General features: G+C 42.7%; 1 protein-coding gene across 3 annotated transcripts in view; it reads left to right on the top strand.

Annotated features, from left to right (window-relative positions):
• The first annotated feature begins 2,373 nt into the window (after window positions 1-2,373).
• The window catches only part of LOC105384484 (zinc finger SWIM domain-containing protein 8 homolog), a 31,093-nt gene continuing 24,272 nt past the window's right edge, over window positions 2,374-9,194 (top strand). The window contains exons 1-7 of one of the 3 annotated variants that reach the window (XM_048622876.1): window positions 2,374-2,505; window positions 4,068-4,231; window positions 4,897-5,207; window positions 5,295-5,490; window positions 7,027-7,146; window positions 7,435-7,598; window positions 8,090-8,297. In XM_048622876.1, the coding sequence (XP_048478833.1) occupies window positions 4,100-4,231; window positions 4,897-5,207; window positions 5,295-5,490; window positions 7,027-7,146; window positions 7,435-7,598; window positions 8,090-8,297 (1,131 nt within the window). In that variant the 5' untranslated portion in view covers window positions 2,374-2,505; window positions 4,068-4,099. Of the gene's footprint in view, window positions 2,506-4,067; window positions 4,232-4,896; window positions 5,208-5,294; window positions 5,491-5,726; window positions 5,854-6,089; window positions 6,217-7,026; window positions 7,147-7,434; window positions 7,599-8,089; window positions 8,298-9,194 lie in introns of those variants that run through there. The other 2 variants (XM_048622874.1, XM_048622875.1) reach the window with 2 other exon arrangements.

Genomic DNA, 9,194 nt, shown 5'->3' with positions numbered 1-9,194 from the left:
ACCAGAATAAACCTATTGCACTCAAATATAGCTTCCACCAGCGCGTACAAAAATGAAATGCTGAAAATAATATTTTGAGTAAAAGCCGTGTCCGCGTTGGTCTATTAGTAAAATAATAGACTTTACCATGGAAGTAATAATGCACTTTACATTCGATAGTTGGAGGGTCTCGCACGAAGCTCGCACGTTATCTCTATAGTAGGTAGTAGCCGTAAAAGCAAAGAATCGATTCGTAATCGTAATCGATTTAATCTGTGGTTCACAGGGGGCGAAGGGGTGAGGAGCTGAGGCTGGGAAGGGAGGGTCGGACATAGACCTCAACATAGACCGTCCGTCGTCCGTCGGCCATATTTGTTATTGTGCTCGATGGGAATTTATTTGGATCAGTTGATTTTAGACTAGAGAAGCTTACTAATTTTCCAGTTTGTGATGTATTTTAACTCTCTGCACTCTTCATTGATAAAAACCCTTTCGATTTCGAAAAACCCTCTACGTGTGCGAGAGTTATGCTTGTTTAGTGAGAGTGGTTACCCCCTGTGGTAATTCGTTGAGGCCAACCAGTGAATTTTATTGATAAATTATTTCAATAAATAGCTTTAAAGTGGCGGGGGCATCTAATAGCAATGGCAAAGGGGGTCGGCAAGCCGCCCCAGTCGACGTGGGGTCGCCCCTGCTCGACTGGGAGGAAGGAGACCATTTCAGCTTCGAGGACTCTGAGCGGTTTGAGGAGGATTCCCTGTGCAGCTGGAGCTCGGAGCCCGAGAGCCTGTGCAACAACTGGCGCGGCTGGCGGCGCCCCAACGCCCAGAACCCCTTCGCGCTGCGCTCAGTCAAAAAGCTCATTGAAGGTAAACTCAGCTGATCCTTTGTCTCGAATGTCGTCTATTTATCCGAATCCCTGCATTTTTGGGTCGTTTTAGTGAACTTTCTTTCATTCAAAGTGCTTTTTATGTCATAAGGTGTTAATATTCAGCAACTTTCACTGAAAGTTTAGTGGGGTGTCATGTAAAACCATACTCTCTCACTCACACACACATGCATACCTACCTACTATGTGGTTACAAAGAACAGGTGGTGCAAGTCACTTACCTCTGACTGGAAGGGGCAGTTAATAATAATAACACCATTGGTTTCAAATCCCTGTTATTTACTGGTCCTTTTTCTTTGTTGACTAGCTCTCTTTTGTATAGGGTTCTTTGTTTCTATTTATAGTGTTGCATGTGAGAGATCTGCATCAACTTTCACTAGCCATCTGACCTGTGTTAGTGGTCAGATCACATGATTTTCATAGAGGCTGTTTTATGTTCTGTACCTACCTACACATTTAGAAATGATGAGCTGGTGACATTTATACACAATGTAATGGCCTTGTCCAGTAGTAGTATATTTTGCAATAACCTTTCAAAAGTTGTTTGGTAACATGTAAACCCAGGTCCAAAATAAATTCTAATAGGATTTTTGTGTTTTTGGAACTGTTCAAAGATTCATATTTGTTTTAAAAAATACCTTAACTATAATTTATCTTCTTTTTTCAATAACACTTTCTTTCTTAAGCTTAATTATTCTCTCATCAACTTTTTTTTATCTAATGCTTATTAACAAAGTTTCTATGACCAAATAATGTTTTAGTAGCCGGTAGTAGTTATACCAAGAAGTTTGTAAAAATATATGGTTTTCATTTTACAAATCAAGAGCCATTGTATGCAGAAAGCTACATTTCTCAGGAGAGTTTTATGTTCAAAAGTGGTCAAGTCCCCTCATAATTATACAAATATTATAAATTGTAGAACCTTAAAGCCATAAGTTTAAAATAATTGACTTCAATAGAATTTTAACACAAACATAATTATTTAAACACCATATTTCCCAAAGTGAAAAACAAGTTTATATAATGCTGGAAAAAATATTAGGGTTCTTTTAAAATATGACACACCACAAACATCTACTATAGGTCTCTTTCATAACACTATTTCCTCTGCCTTCCTCAACTTATGGCCACCTGACCTTCAGAAAAAGGCCATATTACATGTTCACTTGTAAACTTCTCATGAACTTACCAACTTGAATCATTAAATTAATTCAATCATGAACAATGAACTAATATGTAACATTAACTGTGTCTAAAAAGTGGACAGGCTAGTAGGATAGAGACTTAAACAAGATGAAAAATCTTATATCTATTTGTAACTTACTGCAGATATGTCTATCTTCTACATGAAATATACTTTACAAATTATTTATGTATTTTTCCTACAGAAAAATCTGTGTCATCACTGAGCGAGCTGGCAGCGAAGTGCGTTGCCAGCCACATACCATTCGAGCTGGTAGAACACGTATACCCCCCAGTTCCTGAACAACTGCAGCTCCAGATAGCGTTCTGGAGCTTCCCGGACAGCGAGGATGACATCCGCCTGTACTCGTGCCTGGCCAATGGATCTGCTGATGAGTTCCAGAGAGGGGAGCATCTGTTTAGAGACAGAGCTGTCAAAGATGTCCTGCAAATTGGTAAGTGAGGATGACAGAAAAGACCTTTATGGTTTTATGAAAGTACACATTCTTTGTCACACTAGTCAAACAACACTCACTGAGCATCCCATTTGACAAATAAAATATCATCTGGAAAGGAACCTAGGACCGATGGTACCTGATGAAGTTAACGACCTGATGAACTAAAATGCCAAATCATTAAATGTGATGGGATTTCTAAGTACTTATTATGCAATAATGTATGAGTTTTTGTGCATGATAAACGTATAGGTGTATTCAAGTACCTATGTATGACGTATTTGTGGCTGGATGACCTTTTAAGTACGCCTTAAGAGCAAAAAAGTTTGAGGAGCCATAAGGTCGCCGACTTACTTGAATGTCTAGCACTTCTTAAAACTTTTGTGCTTTTGTATATTGACTGGTCTCCTTAAGTTCTTATGAGTCAAATACGAGTCATATAATTATATGTTAATGTCTTTTCTTGATACTAAAGACTAGCAGCATATTTTCATTTTGTGAATGAGAAATTATTGTTATTGATGATTTCATAAGCCAATGTGTAATTTTGGCTGGCTGCCCTGTGAATGATAACTGCATGTTTCCTTGTTTGACCACGCCAGTGCAAAGTATACATATAAATAGAGTTAGTTAAATCAAGTCCAGTTACAATGTATGCTATCTGATGTTACTTCTCGCTTCTCGTTATGTAATGTAAAACTGTAAACTTGATAGACATTCTATTCTTATCTTGGTTGCCAACTGCGAATAAGCCAGAAGCCAGCATATCCCGGTCCCGGGTTCGATTCCCGGTTGGGGCAGATATTTGTTTAAACACAGATATTTGCACTCGGGTCTTGGGTGTTGATATTTATATTTAGTATCTATCTATCTATGTATTTGTGTAGATAAATCAGCTGTCCGATACCCATAACACAGGCTCTGCCTAGCTTGGGGTCGGATGGCCGTGTGTGAGATGTCCCCACATATTATTATATTATATTGCCAGACTACAACAGTTCTTTGATTATGTCTTCTCCAAATGATGGTGTCCAATGCACAATAACTTAGTTAGATTAAACATCACAATTGTTTAGAGTCTATCTTTAAAGACATGAAGACAAGACAAATTTAACCACTTCACCTTTTTGGTCTGGTTCAACACACACATATTTCCTTTTGAATTACTTGAACTGTTCTGTTTGTATTTTTGTAAATCTTAAATTTTACTAAGTACATCAAAGTACTTTCCCTACACATCTCTAACTCCATCACTCTCATCTTCATTCACATTCTTCCATAGCCAATTCCATACCGCACCAACAAAACTACTTATACCCCCGTGTCCGCCAGGGTACCACCTATCAGCGATGGTCACGCTCATAACTATCCCTATACCTATCCCTTTACTCAGATTTACACTTGTTAACATCGTCACCCACACAACTATACCCATCTCTCTAACCCGTAGCGTTCCACCTATGAGCCACAGTCACCCACACAACTACACCCATCTCTCTCCCCCCAGGGTTCCACCTGTTAACCTCAGTCACCGTTAAAACTATACCCATCTCTCCCCCCAGGGTTCCACCTATCAGCGACAGTCACGCTCACGATGCAGCGAGCCCAATACAACGTGGCGGTCACGTTCGACCGGCAGCGCGTGTCGTCGTGCAACTGCACGTGCTCGTCCAGCGCGCACTGGTGCTCGCACATCGTTGCCGTGTGCCTCTATAGGATACACCTGGTTAGTGGAGATATTGCAACACCAGCCCGAAGACTGTGGTGTGCACAGGAGCCTCCTGAATGACGTGTCAACTTTACCTATTCAAACAACTTCCGATTCATCCTAGGCAGTCAGCTGCTGACACTGAACTGACTGGCTAATCCTTTCACTGTGGTGAAAAGAGGTTTGTTACCGGCACACAAAGAATATCAATAGCCCGTAGGAGTCCACCTTTATATCTGAAAAGTGGTAATCCACACACTTAGGCCGGGGTCCCCTATTTCTCGTCGTAGGTTGCGTCCAGCGTCACGCCGTAGGCCGCGTCACGATGCTTACTACATCTACGCGCCAACGTCGGCGTGTGAGGGAGACCGCGTCAGTACATTTCTATAGTGAGCATCGTGACGCGGCCTACCGTGTGACGCTGGACGCGACCTACGGCGCGTAATAGGAGACCCGGGCCTTAGTAAGACATGCTCCTGTTCAAGAGGTATTGGGATGACTTACAACATAGCTATCTGTAGCAGCTAGCTAACCACCCAATAGTTGTATAAATTTTTCTGCCTTTTTGTAGTAATAAACTTGGTATAATCGAGAGTGCCCTTAGCTAATTTCCATTCTGATAATTTTACCATAAAGTCTAATTTCCCGTTCCTATATTAATAACTGAATTATTTCCCCCGCAGCCAACACAAGTATGCCTGCGCGCGCCGGTCTCCGAGTCCCTACAACGGCTTCGAAGAGACCAACTACAGAAATTCGCTCAATACCTCATCTCGGAGTTACCCCGCCAAGTCTTACCCACGGCTCAGCGTATACTGGACGAGCTACTGTCGGCCCAGCCTAACCCAATTAACACGACCTGTGGAGCGCCCGATCCTACCGCTGGGGCGTCGGCGTATGAATATACCTCGTGGTTCCTCGATGATAAGACGCTGCATAATAACATCAACAAGATACTGGTGAAGTTTTGCGTGCCTGCTCCTATTGTGTTCAGGTGAGTCGTGGTTATGTTTTTAGGATTTTTACCCTAAGAACTTCCCTGTCTGATAGTAAAATTAACCACCCTAACATCTCCCAACAGCGACGTAAACTACCTAAGCACAAGCGCGCCCCCGGCCGCTGCAGAATGGTCGTCCCTCCTGCGCCCGCTCCGAGGCAGAGAGCCCGAGGGCATGTGGAACCTGCTGTCCATCATCAGGGAGATGTTCAAGAGGAACGACCGCAACGCCATACCGCTGCTGGAGATCATTACTGAGGAAGTCATGGCTTGTGAACAGGTGGGTAATTCGACTTTCTTGCTTGAAGCTACCGCTGTCATTGGCAGATTTGTGGGAATATACGCAGACGGATTTTTAGGAGGTGCGGGATGTTGCGATAAGACTAAACGACGCCATTTTGGTGCGCGCTCTGCCGCTCGGTCAACAAAATTGACTCGCTTTGATCGTACTGAACTTATAGTATTTAAACAAAGCTCATAAGCCAGTGAGTAAAGTAGCTACTCATGTCTCCCGCTCCGGGGCAGAGAGCCCGAGGGCATGTGGAACCTGCTGTCCATCATCAGGGAGATGTTCAAGAGGAACGACCGGAACGCCATACCGCTGCTGGAGATCATTACTGAGGAAGTCATGGCTTGTGAACAGGTGGGTAATTCGACTTTCTTGCTTGAAGCTACCGCTGTCATTGGCAGATTTGTGGGAATATACGCAGACGGATTTTTAGGAGGTGCGGGATGTTGCGATAAGACTAAACGACGCCATTTTGGTGCGCGCTCTGCCGCTCGGTCAACAAAATTGACTCGCTTTGATCGTACTGAACTTATAGTATTTAAACAAAGCTCATAAGCCAGTGAGTAAAGTAGCTACTCATGTCTCCCGCTCCGGGGCAGAGAGCCCGAGGGCATGTGGAACCTGCTGTCCATCATCAGGGAGATGTTCAAGAGGAACGACCGGAACGCCATACCGCTGTTGGAGATCATTACTGAGGAAGTCATGGCTTGTGAACAGGTGGGTTACTTTACTATTTAGGTAGGTTTTTTGCTATGAAATTACCGCTGTCATTGGCAGATTTGTGGGTCTATAACAGCGCAGAAGGCATTTTTAAGAGCTGCGGAATGTTGCGTAGACTAAACGACGCCATTTTGGTGCGCACTCTACCGTTCTGTCAACAACATTGACGCCCTTCGTTCGTACTGCTCTTGTAGTATTTAAATAAAGCTCATCTGCCAGTGAGTGTAGTAGCCATGTCTCCCACTCCGGGGTTGCGAGCCCGAGGGCATGTGGAACCTGCTCTCCATCATCAGGGAGATGTTCAAGAGGAACGACCGGAACGCCATACCGCTGCTGGAGATCATTACTGAGGAAGTCATGGCTTGCGAACAGGTGGGTTGTTTGACAAAGTTGGTTTCTCGGTTGCTCTGAAATTACCGCTGCCATTGGCAGATTTGTGGGTAAATAATAGTGCAGAAGGCATTTCTAGGAGATGCGGGATGTGCGGTATGATAATTTTGATTTGTTTCTAGATTGACAATTATTTCTATCTTTGGATGTAGTGCTTTTATTGCGAGCAATGCCTATTGTGGCTGCTATGCCACTAGGTTGGTAGCCGTTCATAAGTTATGCGCTCTATTGTAAAATTAGGCAATTAATTGGCGCGGTTCTTGTGACATCCCTAAAGTGTCATTTTCATAGCATTTTCGATGCGTACACGGAGCGCGTGACGCACGTTTCTGCTTTAATTTTGTAACCTATCCTATCTTGCTGCCAAAAGCCCACTCTCAACCTCTTTTTACAATATATTTTCTCCTCTCTCCACAGATAATAGTATGGTGGTACAGCACCAAGTCTGCCCTCGTAGCGTGGGGCGGCGGCGGCGGCGGCAAGCACGCCGGCGGGAACTGCGCCGCGCAGCACGCCTGCTCCTCGCTGTGTGACGAGGTGAGTATCACAAAAGATCACCTGTGAAGACCAAAAATTTACAACTTATTTGAACCTAACAGTAGCAACACGAATCAAGTATAAAGAAAGAAGCCCAAAACGAGATTGCTCGTATCTGCTGTATCTTCCCGACGTTTCTGTTCGAAACGATGTCTAGTTTTAGGTCACAAAATTCAATTGAAATACATAATTGTAAATTGTATATATTATATAGTTTTCAGAATATTGTCAAGTTCGAAGTACAAAACTGCCTCTGCCCATAATTATTCACACTTCTAATCTACGCAGGTGGTGGTCCTCTGGCGCCTAGCGGCCCTGAACCCGGGTCTGGCGCCGCACGAGCGAGACACCCTGCACGAGCAACTCGGCGCGTGGCACATGAAGGTGCTGGACAAGGTGGCCAAGAGCCGCGCGCACCCGCCGCACCCGCCCGCCCGCCATCACTCCAACAGGTAATGTAGACTAAAATAAGTCGTCGGCATACCTAGCATGGGGCGCAAGTGACGCATGATAAAAGGAAACATGCAAATAAGATACAAAGTGGTCAAATACAACACGCACCCGCCGCAAATCACTCCAACAGGTAATGTTGACATGAGAAGTAGTATAGTCATTTAGTCATACTGCAATATTCTACACTCAATAGGTAATAGATAGAAACATGACAAAATACCGCTAGGTAACGTTAAATCTGCGTGACGACATAGGTTGAAGCATTCGCTCATAAATGCAACATATGGAAATGCTTTTGCGGTTCACGTAACATGACTAGGGGACACTTTAATAGGTATAACATACCAGAAATGAGATTACTCTACAGATTACCAATTATAGCTCTTAAAATTCGCTAGTTGATCAGGCAGCTTGTTCCCATCTGACCATTTAATTTACAATACTTTTTCCATAAATATATCACACCAATTTACCATCTTCTAATCCACAGATCCCACTCCCACGGCCCGTACATCAACGGCATCAGTGAGAACGAAGTGTTCCCCGGCTTCCACCCGGCCATGGAGGCTTGTTTCCTAGAGTGGGACGACTACCAGATCCCCGGAGTCACCTACACCAAGGAGCTCAACCCGCTGTACCACAGTCCGTTCACTATCTTCAGGCACGGGGACAAACAGAATGAAAGCGTTCATCAGGTGGGTTTTAGATATTGCTGTTGTGTAAGGTGTAGTTTGCAATGAACAGGCTAGCTTCAGGAATGCGATGACCATGATGAGGAAATTTACCTACTCTTCCACAACCATCCACATGAGGACAACAAGAATAATGTTCATCAATTAAATGTTAGGCGTCACTGTTTTTACTATCATAAGTACATCAACATCTTCTTTTACCAACCTTCCATCATCTATCGATCACTACATCGATCGGGCCTTTTCATAAACACAAATTCAAATTCAAATGGTTTAATCGACGTAAAATTTTACAATTATTTGTCGATAGTCATCTACCACCATTTCACAAAGGCCCCGTCATTGAGAAGGAAAGAAATGGCGAAAGAAACTCCTTGCATCTTTTCAACTTTTTCCTTATAATCTATTACAATTTTTACTTATATCTAATACCTACAATTTTACTTAAGTACCTATATCCATTTCATTTTTTTCAATAGCCTTAGCTGAGGTGGACAAGACCACGCGTTTTTGTCGTTTAAATATACATTTATACTATAGTAAGCTTTACTACATAATGTAGCTTTAACATAATTCTTAAATTTTTGCTCAGTAAGGTTTATTGCTTCATTTGATAATTTATTATAAAAACGTATACAGTTCCCCATGAATGATGTGTTTGTTTTCGAAAGTCTGAGTGTGGGGAAAAGCAACTTATTTTTGTTTCTGGTCTCAATACCGTGAGTGGCTCCTACTTTACTAAATGAATTTAAGTTTTTACGAACATACATAATATTTTCATAGATATATTGGCATGGAACAGTTAGTATACCTATTTCCTTAAACGTATCTCTTAATGAAATTCTAGACCCTAATACATATATGGCTCGAATTGCTCGTTTTTGCAGAACAAAGATTTGATTA

This window comes from Plutella xylostella, chromosome 9 (genome assembly GCF_932276165.1).
Source record: "Plutella xylostella chromosome 9, ilPluXylo3.1, whole genome shotgun sequence".
NCBI lineage: Eukaryota > Metazoa > Arthropoda > Insecta > Lepidoptera > Plutellidae > Plutella > Plutella xylostella.
Note: the sequence above shows the minus strand (reverse complement) of the source record. Positions and strands in the feature narration are given on the sequence as shown.